General features: G+C 51.4%; 2 protein-coding genes across 2 annotated transcripts in view; both read left to right on the forward strand.

The window, feature by feature from the left end:
* Window positions 1-1682, forward strand: part of LOC107076130 (vesicular glutamate transporter 1-like) — a 33521-nt gene extending 31839 nt beyond the window's left edge. Inside the window, exon 12 of the mRNA XM_069191849.1 lies at window positions 582-1682. Within this exon, the coding sequence (XP_069047950.1) occupies window positions 582-965 (384 nt within the window). The 3' untranslated portion in view covers window positions 966-1682. The remainder of the gene's footprint in view (window positions 1-581) is intronic.
* A 10619-nt stretch (window positions 1683-12301) lies between these two features.
* LOC138240782 (uncharacterized) lies at window positions 12302-15608 on the forward strand. The gene is made up of 3 exons (XM_069191987.1): window positions 12302-12376; window positions 12570-12733; window positions 14631-15608. Exons 1-3 carry the CDS (start codon window positions 12302-12304, stop codon window positions 15217-15219), a joined length of 828 nt encoding a protein of 275 aa, XP_069048088.1. The 3' UTR covers window positions 15220-15608.
* Window positions 15609-19909: the final 4301 nt, after the last annotated feature.

The following is a 19909-nucleotide window of genomic DNA, read 5'->3' on the forward strand; positions in this document are numbered from 1 at the left end:
GCAGTGCTGTCCTGAGGCTGGTTGTGTGTTGTGTGTGTTGTGCTGTGATGTGGTGGAGTCTGGGTTGTGGTGCTCTAGCAGTGCTGTCCTGAGGCTGGTTGTGTGTTGTGTGTGTTGTGCTGTGATGTGGTGGAGTCTGGGTTGTGGTGCTCTAGCAGTGCTGTCCTGAGGCTGGTTGTGTGTTGTGTGTGTTGTGCTGTGATGTGGTGGAGTCTGGGTTGTGGTGCTCTAGCAGTGCTGTCCTGAGGCTGGTTGTGTGTTGTGTGTGTTGTGCTGTGATGTGGTGGAGTCTGGGTTGTGGTGCTCTAGCAGTGCTGTCCTGAGGCTGGTTGTGTGTTGTGTGTGTTGTGCTGTGATGTGGTGGAGTCTGGGTTGTGGTGCTCTAGCAGTGCTGTCCTGAGGCTGGTTGTGTGTTGTGTGTGTTGTGCTGTGATGTGGTGGAGTCTGGGTTGTGGTGCTCTAGCAGTGCTGCCCTGAGGCTGGTTAGTGTCGGTGAGCCTCAGGACCAGCTGGCTCAGGGGGCTCTGTCTGGGGCTCAGCTCTTGGCTCACCCCCTCTCTCTCTCTCCTCCTCTTCCTCAGACCCGCGAGGAGTGGCAGTACGTCTTCCTCATCGCCTCCCTGGTGCACTACGGCGGCGTGATCTTCTACGGGCTCTTCGCCTCGGGGGAGAAGCAGCCCTGGGCCGAGCCGGAGGAGACCAGCGAGGAGAAATGCGGCTTCATCCACGAGGACGAGCTGGCGGAGGAGACAGAGGGGCTGCACCGGGGGCCCTCGGCCAGCGGGGGGGGCTACGGCACCCTGGGACACCACCCCTCGAACCCGGGACAACTGGCCGTCAACCCCAACGGAGGGGCAGGGGCTGCGGGCTGGGTGGCGGACTGGGACAAGACAGAGGAATTTGTGCAGCGGCCAGGAACGGACAGCTATCTGTATGGGGGCACAGAGCAGAGAGAGCTGTCCTAGGGACAGGTGTGCCGAGCGACTGCTCGAGCACACCCTGGAGGGGAGTTCCTGAACCTTAATGAGTGAGTGAACACTGCACCGCACTGAGAGAGACACAGAGAGGGGCTCACACACTGCAGCACGTGAACACTGCACTGAGAGAGAGAGGGGGGTTCATACAGACACACTGACTGGACACTCCAGTACATTAACACTGCACTGAGAGAGAGAGGGGTTAATACAGACACACTGACTGGACACTCCAGTACATTAACACTGCACTGAGAGAGAGAGGGGTTCATACACACACACTGACTGGACACTCCAGTACATTAACACTACACTGAGAGAGAGAGGGGTTCATACAGACACACTGACTGGACACTCCAGTACATTAACACTGCACTGAGAGAGAGAGGGGTTCATACAGACACACTGACTGGACACTCCAGTACATTAACACTGCACTGAGAGAGAGGGGTTCATACAGACACACTGACTGGACACTCCAGTACATTAACACTGCACTGAGAGAGAGAGGGGTTCATACAGACACACTGGACACTCCAGTACATTAACACTGCACTGAGAGAGAGAGGGGTTCATACAGACACACTGACTGGACACTCCAGTACATTAACACTGAACTGAGAGAGAGAGAGGGGTTCATACAGACACACTGACTGGACACTCCAGTACATTAACACTGCACTGAGAGAGAGAGGGGTTCATACAGACACACTGACTGGACACTCCAGTACATTAACACTGCACTGAGAGAGAGAGGGGTTCATACAGACACACTGACTGGACACTCCAGTACATTAACACTGCACTGAGAGAGAGGGGTTCATACAGACACACTGACTGGACACTCCAGTACATTAACACTGCACTGAGAGAGAGAGGGGTTCATACAGACACACTGGACACTCCAGTACATTAACACTGCACTGAGAGAGAGAGGGGTTCATACAGACACACTGACTGGACACTCCAGTACATTAACACTGCACTGAGAGAGAGAGGGGTTCATACAGACACACTGACTGGACACTCCAGTACATTAACACTGCACTGAGAGAGAGAGGGGTTAATACAGACACACTGACTGGACACTCCAGTACATTAACACTGCACTGAGAGAGAGAGGGGTTCATACAGACACACTGGACACTCCAGTACATTAACACTGCACTGAGAGAGAGAGGGGTTCATACAGACACACTGACTGGACACTCCAGTACATTAACACTGCACTGAGAGAAAGGGGTTCATACAGTCACACTGACTGGACACTCCAGTACATTAACACTGCACTGAGAGAGAGAGGGGTTAATACAGACACACTGACTGGACACTCCAGTACATTAACACTGCACTGAGAGAGAGAGAGGGGTTAATACAGACACACTGACTGGACACTCCAGTACATTAACACTGCACTGAGAGAGAGAGGGGTTCATACAGACACACTGACTGGACACTGCAGTACATTAACACCGCACTCTCTCTGTGTTTCTCTGTGTGTGTGTGCTGTATTTGTCACGTGTGGCAGTATGTGTGTGTGTGTGCACTAGTACTGTATTGCAGAGTGTAGCAGAGTTCCTGCCAGTTCAACAGTATTTAAGGAAGAACGATCTCACCAGTCACCTAGTTTGTCAGTAGTTCAGATGTGTTAGCAAGGAGAATGCTCCTGTGCTGGATGAGAACTGGGAGGAGTGTGTGTGTGTGTGTCTTGAGCTTACCTGTTTGTGATTATTGAACTCTCCAAATACCAGAGAACCTGGGTACCCCTGATCTTTTAAAAATGTACCTACTTTGTAAGTATCGCTGGCAGTTTTTCTCCATGAACACACAGTATTAATTTCCCTTCAGCCCAGATGACTTGTTTTTATTGTTTGTTGTTTTTTTTTTGCAATGCTGTATCTGTAACCTGTGCTGTAATGACCCCATCACTCACTGTATTATACTGTCTTCAGAGCCCTGCTGTACCACACTAGACTGTGACAATACCATGTGTACTGCAGAACAATGTCATGAGAGGAGTGCAGTACTACAACACACTGCTGAAATACGGCATCGTGTTTACTGTAGTAGAATTTTATAAGAGATATACTTTACTACACTAAACTGTGACAATACCCTGTTTACTGTAGAATTTTATAAGAGATATACTTTGCTGCACTAGACTGTGACAATACCCTGTTTACTGTAGTAGAATTTCATTAGAGATATACTTTCCTGCACTAGACTGTGACAATACCATGTTTACCGTAGTGAATTTTCATAAGCGCTGTTCTCTACTGCATTAGATTGTGAGAACACCATGTTTAGTGTACTAAAGTGTGCTTTACTACAGTAGACTGTGACAATACCATGTTTGCTGCAGTAAATATCTATAAGTTCCGTGCTTTACTGCACTAGACAGTGCAACACTATTGTTTACTGTAGGAAAGTTTCATAACCGATATACTTTACTACACTAGACTGTGACAATACCAGGATTTACTGTACTAATGCTTCGTGAGACATACTTTACTACACTACCTCAATAACATGGTTCATGTAGTATTATCGAATAAGATCGTGCACTTTACTGCTGTAGACTGATAATACCACGGTTTATTGCAGTAACGTTTCATAAAATTGTACTTGACAACACTAGCCTGGGATAATACCGCGGTGTACTGTTGTAAATGTCTTTATCAGCTGTGCTTTACTACACCAGACGGCGGTTTCGGGTTTTACTATATTAACGTTTCACAAAAGCCATGCTTTACTACTCTAGATAGTCGAATTGCAATATTTACTATTAGAAGTGTTTACGAGAGCAGTCATTTGTCACTTCAGGCGGTAACGACGCTTGGTTTGTTCATTTTCTTTCCTCAAGATCACGTTCAGTTATTTCGTTGTGTTGTTGTTGTTGTTTTTGTCGACCTGCTCGTTATGATATCATTCCGGCGGCGCGGTGTGACCGCGTTAAGGACGAGGTACAAACAGCAGCTCCCAAATTCTTCTACACGTCTGACACGCAGCTTGACAGTTGTTACCGCGGCGCCGGTCCCGGCGGTGTCCGGTGTGGTAAAGCACGGCGTGGGAGCCGGGTAAAATCGCCGTGAACGAGCTCGGGAGCGCGTTAAAAGCCCCGTGACGGGGTGGGGGGATGGGGGCAGCGGGGCGTGGGCTTGATAGGGCCTCTGGAGACGTGGAATCAGTTCAGCTGCGTGGCCTGATTTTTCCCCCGCGCACAAATTCCCAAACTTTAGACTTCAGTCTCTCCCTCCGAAAGCCGTCTTGGCGCGGAGCGGGTCAGTATCGGGGGAGGAATGGTGATTTTATGAAGGGGATCTCCTTACAAGCAATAAGCACTGCGCGCTACACTGTCTGGGCGCGTCTGGGATCCGCTCCCTGTATCCCCTCTGGTGCTGGAGAATGAACCGGTCCCACATGGTCGTCGTCACTGGGCAGGGTCTCGGCCCGGTCACCTCCTGCCGTTGTCCTCCCCTCCCGACCCAGACAGGGGGTCGTACACGCCGCACCCGCGGTCTTGGGAGCGCACGTCGCCCCCTGCCGGCGGGGCCGCTGAACTGCGAGAGACGTCCCCGTCTCAAGCAGGTTCCAAACGGCCCCGTTGGGCGTTTGAGGCGCCCAGGAAAACGCCCGCGGTACGTCCGGGGGCGCACCGGGCGAGGTGAAACACGTCGCGCCAGTCGTTGAAGGGCTTTTTTAACACCCACCCCCCCTGAGCTGACCGCTCGCTTTCAGCAATTCAATTAGCAACAATTAGCGCCACCTGGTGGCCGACGGCGCACGGCGGCGGTCGCGTCACAGCGCCGTGGATGGTGGCGGTGCAGAACTGCACGGAAGGGCTTCGGGATGTCGGTCAGCGTGTGATCCCGGCGGTACATCCTGTATCCAGCCGGATAGGGATTGATAATAATATTGTAACGCTTACGGCCGACAGGCACTGTGTAAGAGCCGGCGTACCAGAGCGGGTGACGTCACCGCCCTTCCCTGTGATAGCAGGACCACAGCTACTGGGCTGTAGAGAGATCTCTCTTTGGCTCACCGGGCTGGGTCGCTGCAGAGTGACGTGGGAGTCCCGGGTTCGAGCCCCCGACTGTGGGGGGCCGACCTAATGCGGCAAGGGCGCCCACCTGAACCCCCGTTGCGTTACAATATTAATAATTGCTTACACTCATATAGCGCTTTTCGGGACACTCCACTCGAAGCGCTTCACGGGTAATGGGGACCCCCTCCAGCCCCACCTAGATGGCATCGAGGGTGGAACTCATCTTCAGGGCGGGGCGTCAGCACGGTAGTGAGTAATACACAGCGACGCTGTTGAACGGGAGGAAATGGCCGTTATTTCTTTCTTCGTTGTGTTTTTTTTTATTCCGTGTGAAAACAAACAAAAAAATGACCAGAAACAACAACAGAAGTCTGTATGAACTGTTTTAAAAATAAGCTGTGTATCAAAATCTGTGCGTGTGAAAAGGCCACACCCTGTGTATAAACATTAAAAAGAACTGTGTATATTATCACGATGAAGTTGATGTTGTTATGTTGTTCAATCGTGGGGCTACTGGTGCAGAATGATCACTGTGCATCTCCCAGGTGGGGTTACTGGTGTAGAATGATCACTGTGCGTCTCCCAGGTGGGGCTACTGGTGCAGAATGATCACTGTGCGTCTCCCAGGTGGGGCTACTGGTGCAGAATGATCACTGTGCGTCTCCCAGGTGGAGTTACAGGTGCAGAATGATCACTGTGCGTCTTCCAGGTGGGGTAACTGGTGCAGAATGATCACTGCGTCTCCCAGGTGGGGTTGCTGGTGCAGAATGATCACTCTGCGTCTCCCAGGTGGGGTAACTGGTGCAGAATGATCACTGTGCGTCTCCCAGGTGGGGCTACTGGTGCAGAATGATCACTGTGCGTCTCCTAGGTAGAGTTACAGGTGCAGAATGATCACTGTGCGTCTCCCAGGTGGGGTAACTGGTGCAGAATGAACACTGCATCTCCCAGGTAGAGTTACAGGTCCAGAATGATCACTGTGCATCTCCCAGGTGGGATTACTGGTGCAGAATGATCACTGTGTGTCTCCCAGGTGGGGTTACTGGTGCAGAATGATCACTGTGTGTCTCCCAGGTGGGGTAACTGGTGCAGAATGATCACTGTGCGTCTCCCAGGTGGGGTTACTGGTGCAGAATGATCACTGTGTGTCTCCCAGGTGGGGTAACTGGTGCAGAATGATCACTGTGCGTCTCCCAGGTGGGGTTACTGGTGCAGAATGATCACTGTGCGTCTCCCAGGTGGGGTTACTGGTGCAGAATGATCAGTGTGCGTCTCCCAGGTGAGGTGACTGGTGCAGAATGATCACTGTGCGTCTCCCAGGTGGAGTTACAGGTCCAGAATGATCACTGTGTGTCTCCCAGGTGGGATTACTGGTGCAGAATGATCACTGTGCGTCTCCCCGGTGGGGTTACTGGTGCAGAATGATCACTGTGTGTCTCCCAGGTAGGGTTACTGGTGCAGAATGATCACTGTGCGTCTCCCAGGTGAGGTGACTGGTGCAGAATGATCACTGTGCGTCTCCCAGGTGAGGTGACTGGTGCAGAATGATCAGTGTGCGTCTCCCAGGTGAGGTGACTGGTGCAGAATGATCACTGTGCGTCTCCCAGGTGGAGTTACAGGTCCAGAATGATCACTGTGTGTCTCCCAGGTGGGATTACTGGTGCAGAATGATCACTGTGCGTCTCCCCGGTGGGGTTACTGGTGCAGAATGATCACTGTGTGTCTCCCAGGTAGGGTTACTGGTGCAGAATGATCACTGTGCGTCTCCCAGGTGAGGTGACTGGTGCAGAATAATCACTGCGCGTCTCCCAGGTGAGGTGACTGGTGCAGAATGATCAGTGTGCGTCTCCCAGGTGAGGTGACTGGTGCAGAATGATCACTGTGCGTCTCCCAGGTGGGGTTACTGGTGCAGAATGATCACTGTGCGTCTCCCAGGTGGGGTTACTGGTGCAGAATGATCCCTGTGCGTCTCCCAGGTGGGGTGACTGGTGCAGAATGATCCCTGTACTGTATTAGTAGCAGTAGCAGAATTAGCAGCAGTATATAGTAGAAAGACTGTAGTAGCTGTATTAGCAGCAGTATATAGTAGAAAGACTGTAGTAGCTGTATTAGCAGCAGTATATAGTAGAAAGACTGTAGTAGCTGTATTAGCAGCAGTATACAGTAGAAAGACTGTAGTAGCTGTATTAGCAGCAGCACTAGTACAATTAGAAGCACTGGGACTGGTTGTCTCACTGTACGGATGAAAACCCAGTGTCTGAATTTGCTGCAGTACAATCTGTTTTTATGTCTTCTCATCTGATATGTCCCTCTCCCTTGTCTGCGCGTGTGTCTCTGCGCCCCTCCCCAGCCTAGTGGAATAGTCTTTCCCTCTCTCCGGATTTCCAGTGTCAGATTACACCCTCTCTGCCCCTTCCGCCCATCGATTACAGGAGAACAGATACTCCCGCAGGGACAGGAGGTCAGGCCAGCAAGGAGACCGATTCCCACTGGGGCCTGACTGGAAAAGAGAGTCCAGGAGTAAATATACACTCTCGCAGTCAGTGCCCTGTTACTGTACTGGAGAGTCCAGTCAGTGTGTCTGTATGAACCCCTCTCTCTCAGTGCAGTGTTAATGTGCTGGAGTGTCCAGTCAGTGTGTCTGTATTAACCCCTCTCTCTCTTAGTGCAGTGTTAATGTACTGGAGAGTCCAGTCAGTGTGTCTGTATTAACCCCTCTCTCTCTCAGTGCAGTGTTAATGTACTGGAGTGTCCAGTCAGTGTGTCTGTATGAACCCCTCTCTCTCTCAGTGCAGTGTTAATGTACTGGAGTGTCCAGTCAGTGTGTCTGTATGAACCCTTCTCTCTCTTAGTGCAGTGTTAATGTACTGGAGTGTCCAGTTAGTGTGTCTGTATGAACCCCTCTCTCTCTCAGTGCAGTGTTAATGTAATGGAGTGTCCAGTCAGTGTGTCTGTATTAACCCCTCTCTCTCAGTGCAGTGTTAATGTACTGGAGTGTCCAGTCAGTGTGTCTGTATGAACCCCTCTCTCTCTCAGTGCAGTGTTAATGTACTGGAGTCTCTCAATATCAGTCTCTCCTTTACTCTTCGTCTCTCCCATCCTCCCACACTGAGCGTCTGTTCGTTGACTAATCTTTGCCTAAAATCACACAGATAATCCTGCCTCCATCTGTCCCCGGGAGAGAGAGAGAAAGTGAGCGAGAGAGGATAGGGTTACTTTTACTGGCCAGCAGAGTGCAGTAGCCCTGCGCAGAGGGGAGTTCACCCAGGGAACGCAGGAAACCTGATTCGTCTCGGACTACCTTGTAAAAACATTTGATAAAGTGAGTTTTCTAAGCAGCCGTATCGCCCTGCAGCTCCTAGCTGACACACCCCACTGGAGCCCAGCAGGTGTGAGCCTGGCCAGTACCTGGAGGGGAGACTCCTGGGAAAGCTGAGGCTGCTGCTGGGAGAGGTGTGAGTGGGGCCAGCAGGGGGCGCTCACCCTGCGGTCTGTGTGGGTCCTCATGCCCCAGTATACTGACGGGGACACTAGACTGTAAACAGGCGCCGTCCTTCGGATGAGACGTCAAACCGAGGTCCTGACTCTCTGTGGTCATTAACAATCCCAGGGTGTCTCTCGACAAGAGTAGGGGTGTTACCCCAGTGTCCTGGCCAAATTTCCCCCCTGGCCTTTACCCCTCATGGCCTCCTAATAACCCCCCTCTCTGAACTGGCTCCATCCCTCTGCTCTCCTCCCCACTGAGAGCTGGTGTGTGTGAGAGGACTGGAGCATCATCCAGGTGGGGCTGCACACTGGTGGGGGTGGAGGGGATCCCCCTGACCTGGGAAGAGCTCGGAGTGGAGGGTCCAGACAGGGGCTATATAAGTGTGAGGGATTATTATTATTAATGAACGGAATAAAAAACTATCAGCGGCCCAGGAGAACGACAGGAAATGCCCGGTGAGAGCTCGCAGGCATAACGCGGCCAGCAGCGCCCCCTTGTGGACAGATGAAGAATTTCTGCACAGCGAAAGACCAAGAAAGATGAAAAAACCGTGCAAGTATTATACTTTTCAGAGCCAAGAGAGGTATTTGTCAGTGTCAGTGTAAGAGTGCAATTCTATAGAGACAGAAAACTTTATTTTTGGGAGGGGTTGAAGGATCCTTGTTCGTAAGGGGCTGGCGGGACACGGAAGGAGGTAAAGAGCTCAGAGGGTGGACAGCAGTCATGAATTCATTATAACGATTATGATTCACGGAGCTGAGTGACGAGAGCCGGCTGGCAGCCGCAGGTGAGGCTGGGAGCAGGGCGTGTGACCGAGCTGTTCCAGGAAGGAAATGGAAACTCGCACAGGACCGGTCCCGTTGACGAGGGCGGACCCTGCAGGGCACGCTGGGATTCGGACCAGGTGACGAGACGGGTGCATTTACCAGCTCGGCCACGGCGCCGGCAGAGGGGACCCCCTCTCACGGCCCCCTGGGACCCCTCCCACCCTTCTCCTCTACAGGGGCCCTGTGATCCAGCTCTGCCCGAGAGTCCCCCTTGGTCAACAGCATGTCCAGCACAGCGCAGGCTCCCAGGGGGAAGTCACGAGTGGGAGTGGAATAGGACCTAGAGTCCGGGGGGCGGGGGGGCCCTACTGAAGGAGCTCGGGGGATCAGGTACCCTGCAGATCCCTCCACTGTGTCCTTTCCTAAGGGAAATTCTCCGGCCACTCATGTGTATATCAGATCAGATCAGATCACTCTATTGGCCAGATACAGTGTCTCGCATGAGGAATGTGTCTTTTCTCAGACCCCAGCCTGCTCTCCAGGAGACACACAGACAGGGAGAGAGAAGCTGGGGGTCAGAGCGCAGGGTCGGCCATTTATACAGCACCCCCGGAGCAGCTGGGGTGAAGGGCCTCGCTCAGGGGCCCCACGGAGTAGGATTCCTCTGCCGGCTGCGGGATTTGAACCAGCAACCTCCCAGCCACAGGCGCAGATCCTGAGCCACAGAGCCACCACTCCGCCCCCTCATCTATATATACACAAGGAATCCAGCAGGTCCTGTCACACCTGTCACACTTGCCCAAGAGCGCTGGTGGTGTTTTCATCTCCAGTGTATCCCAGTGACAGGCGATGGAGCTGACGTCCCAGGTCTGCTTCTGCTTTCTCCTGCTCCTGCCAGCGCCAGCTGTGACTGAGGTGACGCCTTTCCAAAGCTGACCTCAGTTTTCTTCGAATAACTCAAGCTCTTGTGACCTACTGTATCCAGGCCTTGGCCGCCTGGATCTGAATCCCTGCAAAGGCACCTGCCAGATGTTTGGTGGTGTTTATAGATTTGCAACTCTTTATGACACAAGACACAGGATTCCTGTGTAATCAGCCTACGCATTTAAAAACTATCTGAATACTGGAAGACATAACCCCTGGTTTATTGAACCCCAGGTGAGTCTGTTTATTTACATTTACATGGTTCCAGTAAAACAGTCCGTTTAAACTGGGGGCAGGTGTGAATAACATACAGCGTGTCTTTTAGTCTGTGGTTAAAAAAATAGTTTTATAATATGATTTCTCTCACAAACACCTTTTGATTCTAAACAGTATATTACCCATTGAAATTGACAGAAATTCTAGAAATGGTCTGAAAAACATTGATATTCTAGAGTGGTGGAATCAGTTCTCATATTTTTCTGGATGAGGCTGTTTTGTAAAAAAATGTGGGCTCACTGTCTGTTCCTCAGGCTGGGACAGGAGATCACACACTGTATTATTATTATTGAGAGACAGGCTCACTGTCTGTTCCTCAGGCTGGGACAGGAGATCACACACTGTATTATTATTATTGAGAGACAGGCTCACTGTCTGTTCCTCAGGCTGGGACAGGAGATCACACACTGTATTATTATTATTGAGAGACAGGCTCACTGTCTGTTCCTCAGGCTGGGACAGGAGATCACGCACTGTATTATTATTATTGAGAGACAGGCTCACTGTCTGTTCCTCAGGCTGGGACAGGAGATCACACACTGTATTATTATTATTGAGAGACAGGCTCACTGTCTGTTCCTCAGGCTGGGACAGGAGATCACACACTGTATTATTATTATTGAGAGACAGGCTCACTGTCTGTTCCTCAGGCTGGGACAGGAGATCACGCACTGTATTATTATTATTGAGAGACAGGCTCCCTGTCTGTTCCTCAGGCTGGGACAGGAGATCACGCACTGTATTATTATTATTGAGAGACGGGCTCGCTGTCTGTTCCTCAGGCTGGGACAGGAGATCACGCACTGTATTATTATTATTGAGAGACGGGCTCGCTGTCTGTTCCTCAGGCTGGGACAGGAGATCACGCACTGTATTATTATTATTGAGAGACAGGCTCCCTGTCTGTTCCTCAGGCTGGGACAGGAGATCACACACTGTATTATTATTATTGAGAGACAGGCTCACTGTCTGTTCCTCGGGCTGGGACAGGAGGTCACACACTGTATTATTATTATTGAGAGACGGGCTCGCTGTCTGTTCCTCAGGCTGGGACAGGAGATCACACACTGTATTATTATTATTGAGAGACAGGCTCACTGTCTGTTCCTCGGGCTGGGACAGGAGATCACACACTGTATTATTATTACTGAGAGACAGGCTCACTGTCTGTTCCTCAGGCTGGGACAGGAGATCACACACTATTATTATTATTATTGAGAGACAGGCTCACTGTCTGTTCCTCAGGCTGGGACAGGAGATCACAGACTGTATTATTATTATTGAGAGACAGGCTCACTGTCTGTTCCTCAGGCTGGGACAGGAGATCACACACTATTATTATTATTGAGAGACAGGCTCACTCAAAGAGCAGGGTCTTCACTGAACTAGACCAGGAAAAGGCCAAAATCATGATTGTACAGCCATAAGCGCCTGACCTGCACAGAGTGAAGACGTCATCTCTAACCAGTTGCACAGACATGGGCTCAGGTTTCCTCTCAGGGTTCGCCCACTCGTGCAGATTGGACCAGAACCCTTGTGAGTTCTGAAAAAAACCATCTGGTTTAGAGAAACTCTCCAAAACAATGACCACGTCAGCCCAGAGGGACAACAGCACTCCAGCGTAGTGGCAGAGTTTTCCTGTGACTACAGTGGACTCCTGTCTGGACAGAGAGGCTGATCTGAATGTGACGCAGTGAGATTATCAGACGTGAGAGAGACTCCATCTTCTCTCCCTCCCCCTGCAGTGGGATATAAGAGTCCACCTGGTCACTCCTGGTCAAGAGAACCTCCGAGCTCCGATCAGAGACTGCTGGTACCACGGTAAACCATGGTGAGCGCTCTTTTAAATGAGAACCCGTCTCCTCTCGCTCCTGAGCTCAGCTTCTTCTGCAGCTCCAGCATGGTGGGCCAGGTGTTCTCCAAGAAGACGGGTTTTTAGGTTATTTCTCCTGATCTGAATCCTTTTTTTTTTGGGGTTGAGGATTGATTCTGCTGTAGAAAGTCTAACGATTTCATTTGAAATCTCGTGTCTGAGTGTTCTGGGCGATTCGGGCCAGAGGTCTAACACTCCGCTCTGAGCCTCCTGGACTGAGAAGCCATCAGCTGATAACGCTCCCACCCCTGTGTCTCTGTCCTCTGTCTCTCTCCAGCAGAACGTCTTCGTCTTCTGTGTCCTGGGCGTGTGGGTGTGGACTGCCCCAGTGGAGTCAAGGCTGGACGAGAACAACCTGCCAACAATCACCCAGTTCATTAGGAATAGGTGAGTGTATTACATGAGATCTGAGATAGGAGATTGAGTGGGTACAGGCTTTGTCCCTGACAGCTCTGTCCTCTCACCTGGCTGCTCTCTTCGTATGTCTTGGTGTTTTCTCGTCCTCCAGTCTGGGTCTTCCTGAATAGATCCAGGCCTCTTTTTCCAGACTAAAACCTACTGCTACCAGCTCTGCTCGGACTGGTCTGTCTCTGCACCATGAGCACCAGCACCAGTGCAGTGTATTCGCCTTTCAGAGTTAAAGTTCCAAGCTGTAACAATATCTAACTTTATGTACTAACAGAAAAACAAAACTCTGTCTTTCAGTTTGTATTGGAAAATGATGATTTGTGTCCTGTCTAGCACAATAAATAGTGAGTAGCTAAAAGTGATCTGAGGAGCTCACCCAGCTGTGTCTGGAGAGAAGCCAGGGTATCGGCTTCAATAACCTGACTGGGCAGCTTGTTCCACACCCCCACCCCCCTTTGTGTAAACAAGAGCCTCCTGTCCTGACTGGAGGAGCTCGTCCAGCTGTGTCTGGAGAGAAGCCAGGGTATCGGCTTCAACCACAGGGCTGGGCAGCTTGTTCCCCACCCCCACCACCCTCTGTGTTGTACTGGGTCGGATTCACCCAGTGCTCGACTGAACCCTGTTCCACTCTTCCTATCACAGAGTAGCTGATCGAAGATGTCCCTGGATTTGCTTTTCAACTCATCTTGCCTGAGGAGATCTTCAGAAAATGAAGATCTGCTGACATCTGTTTCTTGACCTGAATGCGGTTTCTGTTTTTTGGCTAAATCTTTCTTTATCCTTGGGGACACATCAGTGACAGTCACTTGTACTGACCAGACACCAAAATATACTGTATGTTGCTGACCAAGTCAGTTCCTTTTTAGACGCTTAGCCTGGTCCTCTATGATCTTGGTACCAACTGGTTAATTCTTCTTTTTGAAATCGCTACGCTTGGACGTGTTGTGTCTCTGTACTTTAGCCTTTTTCAAAAGCAGATAGAGAACTGTGGCAGAGAGAGCAAGCAGACTTATCTCCAGGCATCACGAACAAATCGATCCCGTCACAGATTAAACACTTTTCTTCTGGAATTTTGCACTTTTGGTTCAGTGACCCGGGTTGTTTACAAGCTGTATAAGCTGGTATAATATGTTTATATGCTGGGCCAGCAGAGTCGCCCTCTGTGTTCACCTCATTTGGCATTTTAAAGATATAAGAAAGTGTGCGAATGAAAATGTGTCACTCTTTATAACATATTATAGTGAACGGGAGAACAAACACGTGTGTGTGTGTCGTTTTCACAGCTACGAATCTGCTTCCAGACGCTTTGTTTCTGTAAGTTCCGTGGAATGGTAGGGGAAAATATTTTGCTTAAAATGCAAGAACTACGATTAAAAGAGACCTGAGTGATTAAAAGAGACCTGAGTGATTAAAAGAGATCCGAGTTATCAAACAAGGCTAATTTCAGTTTAAGAGTAATTTCAAGATTAAGTCATTCCAGTTCAGACCTACCAGCGGGCTGCAGGCCGGACAGCGGTCATCTGGACCGGTGGTTCTCAAAGCGTGGTCCGCGGACCACCCGACGCCAGTGGTCCGCGGGCTGACCTAGTCATCTTTCTCAAAGCAGGTCTAGGCAGCTCCACTCCTCCCATGAGCTTTTTGAGTCATAAACACATGGGCAATTGTGGTCCGTAGAAATCTTAGAACTTGCAGAAGATTTAATTCAGTATTCATTCTAGGGCGTTAATAGGCGATGGTTTTTACAGTGTACGAAGAGGACGTGGGCACAGGTGGCTGGGTGTGAGTGGTCCGCGGACCCTAGAACTTGAGGAGCCACTGGTCTAGACGATGAGCCAGCGAGCTCCTGACGGTCTCCTCCTCCCTCCTGTCCTTCCAGGCATGGGACTAATAGGATGTACGCCATGGCCATAGCCATCCCTGCAGCTGACTGCAACCAGAACCTAGGCGCACCCACACTGGAGAGCATTGTGGGGAGTGACACCTCCGACACTGTGACCAATGGGCTGAATACAGGCCAGAAGATCTACGAGGGAGAGAGGGTGATCGCTGCCAGACCACTCGAGGTCAATGACAACAACAACCAGAGACTTTACACCGAACACGCAGAGTTCCGTCTGCTGAGCGGCCCCCTGCAACGCCTGCGCAGCCGGAACCAGGGGGCCTGCCTCTTCTTCTTCGTCCTAGCCTCCCCCTGCCTGGGCAAGTGCCTGGACAGAAATAACCAAAACAACATCATTCCTCTGCTGGGCCAGTTCACCCAGTGGTCTGAAAAAGCAGCCCGGAACACAGCTTTCGTCTTCCATCACATCTTCAATAAAAACCCCGACAACTCCCCCGGAGCACTGTGGGACGGCTTCCAGCCCATCTGGGGACGCGTGTCGCTGTACCGCTGCACCGGACGCCAGTGCCACAACTGTGAGGTCGCCCGAGAGCAGGCTGGTCAGAACAGGTGTTACAGGAATTAACATGAAAAAAACCGCCGCCCCCAGAGCATCAGAGCAGAGAAGGCGATCAGGCGCACTCTTCCAAGAGCGCCAGGTATGTCCTCTCATCCGCGAGATCACCCCCCCAGCCCTGAGGTCCCGTAGACTGGTGTCCCCGCCTCCGATCCTGACGCCCAGTCCTGTCGGACTCTGGGGCTCTGCTGTCCTCTCCGTGTGGACAGGGGCAGACACATAGTCGTCTCCGGTATAACGAGCCAGCTGAGGACAGGTCCTGAAAGCCCCTTGTTTCCCTCGACGAGGACCGGGGGCTTGACCTTCCGAGAGAGGCTGCTGGCTCCACCTGTCTTTCCAGGATGACCAGTGGCTCCAGAGTTCCCTCTGGACTGGCATCAGTTACCCTGAGGGGTGGCTCGCTGTCAGGGGGCTGGTAGGAGTCTGTCTGACACCCTCTCTCTCTCCATCACTCACTCTCTCACTCTCCTGCACTCTCACTGTTCCTGTCTCTCTCTCTCAATCTGTTCCTGTCTCACTCTCTCACTCTCCTGCACTCTCACTGTTCCTGTCTCTCTCTCTCAATCTGTTCCTGTCTCTCTCTCACTCTCCTGCACTCTCACTGTTCCTGTCTCTCTCTCTCTCAATCTGTTCCTGTCTCTCTCTCACTCTCCTGCACTCTCACTGTTCCTGTCTCACTCTCTCACTCTCCTGCACTCTCACTGTTCTTGTCTCTCTCTCTCAATCTGTTCCTGTCTCACTCTCCTGCACTCTCACTGTTCCTGTCTCACTCTCTCACTCTCCTGCACTCTCACTGTTCTTGTCTCTCTCTCTCAATCTGTTCCTGTCTCACTCTCCTGCACTCTCACTGTTCCTGTCTCACTTTCTCACTCTCCTGCACTCTCACTGTTCCTGTCTCACTCTCTCACTCTCCTGCACTCTCACTGTTCCTGTCTCTCTCTCTCAATCTGTTCCTGTCTCTCTCTCACTCTCCTGCACTCTCACTGTTCCTGTCTCTCTCTCTCAATCTGTTCCTGTCTCTCTCTCACTCTCCTGCACTCTCACTGTTCCTGTCTCTCTCTCTCAATCTGTTCCTATCTCTCTCTCACTCTCCTGCACACTCTCTGTCCCTGTCTCTCCCTGTCCCTCTCACTCTCTCACTCTCCTACACACTCTCTCTGTATCCCTGTCTCTCACTGTCTCTCTCTCCCTGTCTCTCTCTCTCTATATATCTGTCTCTCTCTCTCTGTCTCTCCCCGTCTCTCTGTCTCTCTGCATGCGCTCTGCTCTGCAGTACCTCCTGACCCCCTGTCCTCCTGGGAGAGAGACCTGCTCCGGACAGTCTGCAGTCGTCAGGACGGGCCTTTTCCAACCTCCAGAGACGCAGGACACTGGACGTCTCAGAACCCGGCTACTTCCCCTTCACAGCTGTGATCAGCGTAACAACACTGCTGTGAAAAATAAAATCCAGAGCTTTTTACCAGCAACCTCCGTGCGTGTGCTTCGTGTTTCATCTTGTTTCATATGCACAGCGGTGGACTGGAATGACAGCCGTTTCTGACGAGGCCAGAAACTTTCTGACAACATATGATTGTTAACCGGAAGCGCGGGTGATGCACGGCTAACCCCGTGAGGTTCGAGTCCCCTCCTCGTCGAGCTCAGGGCTGGACAGAGAGATCGTCCCCTGTCCACCGCAGGCGCGTCTCCTCTGCCTCTCACACCGCGCTCAGGACCGGAAGAGCTGCGCGCCTTCACGGCTGATACAAGCCCGTTTCACGTACAGGCGTCGCTAAAGTGTCGTATTTGAGCTGTTTCTCTGCTGTTCTGGAGCCTGATTCCTGGTTCCTCTTCCTCTATTACTGCGCTCAGGAGAATAAGAGTTTGTCATTCCTGGAGACATCAGCCTGTTCCGTTGGCGTCTCCTCACAACAGACACAAGCATGGCGCAGGACCTGAGTACTCATCTCCGAAGTGTCGACAGGAGGTTTAAAATGATTTTAATAAACGCTTTTTTTCATTATTATTACTATCATCATAATACCTGGTGAGGAACGCCATCGGGAGCCAGCCTCTCTTAACAACAGAGTTGCGTTCTTGTCCTCTTGAGCCTGTGGACGTGTGAGTCCATCACCTGCTCTGGGGCCGCTGTCATCCACAGGTCATGTCAATAAAGCTGTTGGAATTTGAATTTCCGAGGGAGAGAGAAGAAACAGCAAACAGAAACACACCCTGACGAAGTACAGGCTCAGTGACCACAGCCTGGCCATAGAAACTGGACACAGTGAGATCTAGCTGTTCAGAGAGGACAGGCTCAGTGACCACAGCCTGGACACACACACTGGACACAGGCAGACCTGGCTGCCCAGAGAGGACAGGCTCAGTGACACAGCCTGGACACAGACACTGGACACAGGCAGACCTGGCTGTCTAGAGAAGACAGGCTCAGTGACCACAGCCTGGACACACACACTGGACACAGGCAGACCTGGCTGCCCAGAGAGGATAGGCTCACTGACCACAGCCTGGACACACACACTGGACACAGGCAGACCTGGCTGTCCAGAGAGGACAGGCTCAGTGACACAGCCTGGCCACACACACTGGACACAGGCAGACCTGGCTGTCCAGAGAGGACAGGCTCAGTGACCACAGCCTGGACACACACACTGGACACAGGCAGACCTGGCTGCCCAGAGAGGACAGGCTCAGTGACCACAGTCTGGACACACACACTGGACACAGGCAGACCTGGCTGCCCAGAGAGGATAGGCTCACTGACCACAGCCTGGACACACACACTGGACACAGGCAGACCTGGCTGTCCAGAGAGGACAGGCTCAGTGACACAGCCTGGCCACACACACTGGACACAGGCAGACCTGGCTGTCCAGAGAGGACAGGCTCAGTGACCACAGCCTGGACACACACACTGGACACAGGCAGACCTGGCTGCCCAGAGAGGACAGGCTCAGTGACCACAGTCTGGACACACACACTGGACACAGGCAGACCTGGCTGTCCAGAGAGGACAGGCTGTGCTCCCACTGCCAGCAGGGAGAAATAGAGACAGAGGTGCACTTCCTACTGCACTGTGACAGATACTCTGGGATTAGAGAAATATTCTTCCCTAAACTCAGAAATCTAGTACCAGAGTTCCCACACCTGCCAGAGTCACAACAGGTCCCAATCCTACTGGGAGAGGGAGGAGGGAACTCAATTGAACTAGCAGCCCAGTATGTGATATTGCCTGAGGAACAGTGAGTCTGTCTCCCAGTAATGCTCCGTCTACAGTATATGTCAATATTTTATGATACGTCTGTTGTAAATGTCTGTAGATTTTATTTTACTTGTATTTTTTGTTTTGTTTCGTGTGAATTCTTTTTAATTGCTCTGGCAACACCGATTGTACCCAGCGGTCATGCTGATAAAGCACCTTGAATTGAGTTGAGTTGAATTGAATTGAACAGGAGGTGAGAATCGCCTCGTCTCCAGGGAGACCCGACGATCCACTCAGAGACCCGGGTGCGGTTTAGAGGGGCTTTTCCCTGACGTCATCGGCTAATCCGCTCAGACGCACGGTGTCGCTCTTGTCCCGAAGAAGACACGACCACTTCACTGGAGACAGGGGAGGAGGGGAAACGAGACGCACTTTAAGATGATACGATAATGAGCACGACTGCCCTCTCCGGGCTCCTAGCCGTTTAACAACAGACGCCCCGGCGCTCACCAGCTCCGCTCAGTGCGATGTAACCAGACGGGAAGAGTCGGAAACGATCCCAGGAGATTATTTCACGACTCTCCGGGGTCACAGAGCACACAGGCCCTGGCACAGGGTAGTTCTCTTTTTTTCCTTTAAGGGCCTATTTTATCGACGAATTGCACCTGCCTTCAGGTGGGGATTATAGCACTGCCCTGTAACTCCGAGCTCCTGAGCTCCGGAGAGAGAGAGAGGGAGAGAGAGAGGGAGGGAGAGAGAGAGAGAGAGAGACAACAGGTCCCAATCCTACTGGGAGAGGGAGGAGGGAACTCAGTTGATCTGGCAGCCCAGTATGTGATCTCCTGTCACAGCCTGAGGAACAGATAGTGAGCCTGTCTCTCAATAATAATAATACAGTGTGTGATCTCCTGTCCCAGCCTGAGGAACAGTGAGCCTGTCTCTCAGTAATAATAATACAGTGTGTGATCTCCTGTCCCAGCCTGAGGAACAGACAGTGAGCCTGTCTCTCAATAATAATAATACAGTGTGTGATCTCCTGTCCCAGCCTGAGGAACAGTGAGCCTGTCTCTCAGTAATAATAATACAGTGTGTGATCTCCTGTCACAGCCTGAGGAACAGACAGTGAGCCTGTCTCTCAGTAATAATAATACAGTGTGTGATCTCCTGTCCCAGCCTGAGGAACAGACAGTGAGCCTGTCTCTCAATAATAATAATACAGTGTGTGATCTCCTGTCCCAGCCTGAGGAACAGTGAGCCTGTCTCTCAGTAATAATAATACAGTGTGTGATCTCCTGTCCCGGCCTGAGGAACAGACAGTGAGCCTGTCTCTCAATAATAATAATACAGTGTGCGATCTCCTGTCCCAGCCTGAGGAACAGACAGTGAGCCCGTCTCTCAATAATAATAATACAGTGTGCGATCTCCTGTCCCAGCCTGAGGAACAGTGAGTCTGTCTCCCAATAATGCTCCAGCCGCCTACAGTATATGTCAATATTTTATAAT

Source organism: Lepisosteus oculatus, chromosome 7 (genome assembly GCF_040954835.1).
Source record: "Lepisosteus oculatus isolate fLepOcu1 chromosome 7, fLepOcu1.hap2, whole genome shotgun sequence".
Classification (NCBI taxonomy): domain Eukaryota; kingdom Metazoa; phylum Chordata; class Actinopteri; order Semionotiformes; family Lepisosteidae; genus Lepisosteus; species Lepisosteus oculatus.

Excerpts from the sequence above, each read along its gene's own strand:
- LOC138240782 (XM_069191987.1), top strand. The coding sequence starts at position 12,302 with ATGGTGAGCGCTCTTTTAAATGAGAACCCGTCTCCTCTCGCTCCTGAG. Across the intron at positions 12,377-12,569 it reads TCTTCTGCAGCTCCAGCATG|CCATCAGCTGATAACGCTCC; the intron begins GTGGGCCAGGTG and ends TGGACTGAGAAG. Across the intron at positions 12,734-14,630 it reads ACCCAGTTCATTAGGAATAG|GCATGGGACTAATAGGATGT; the intron begins GTGAGTGTATTA and ends CTGTCCTTCCAG.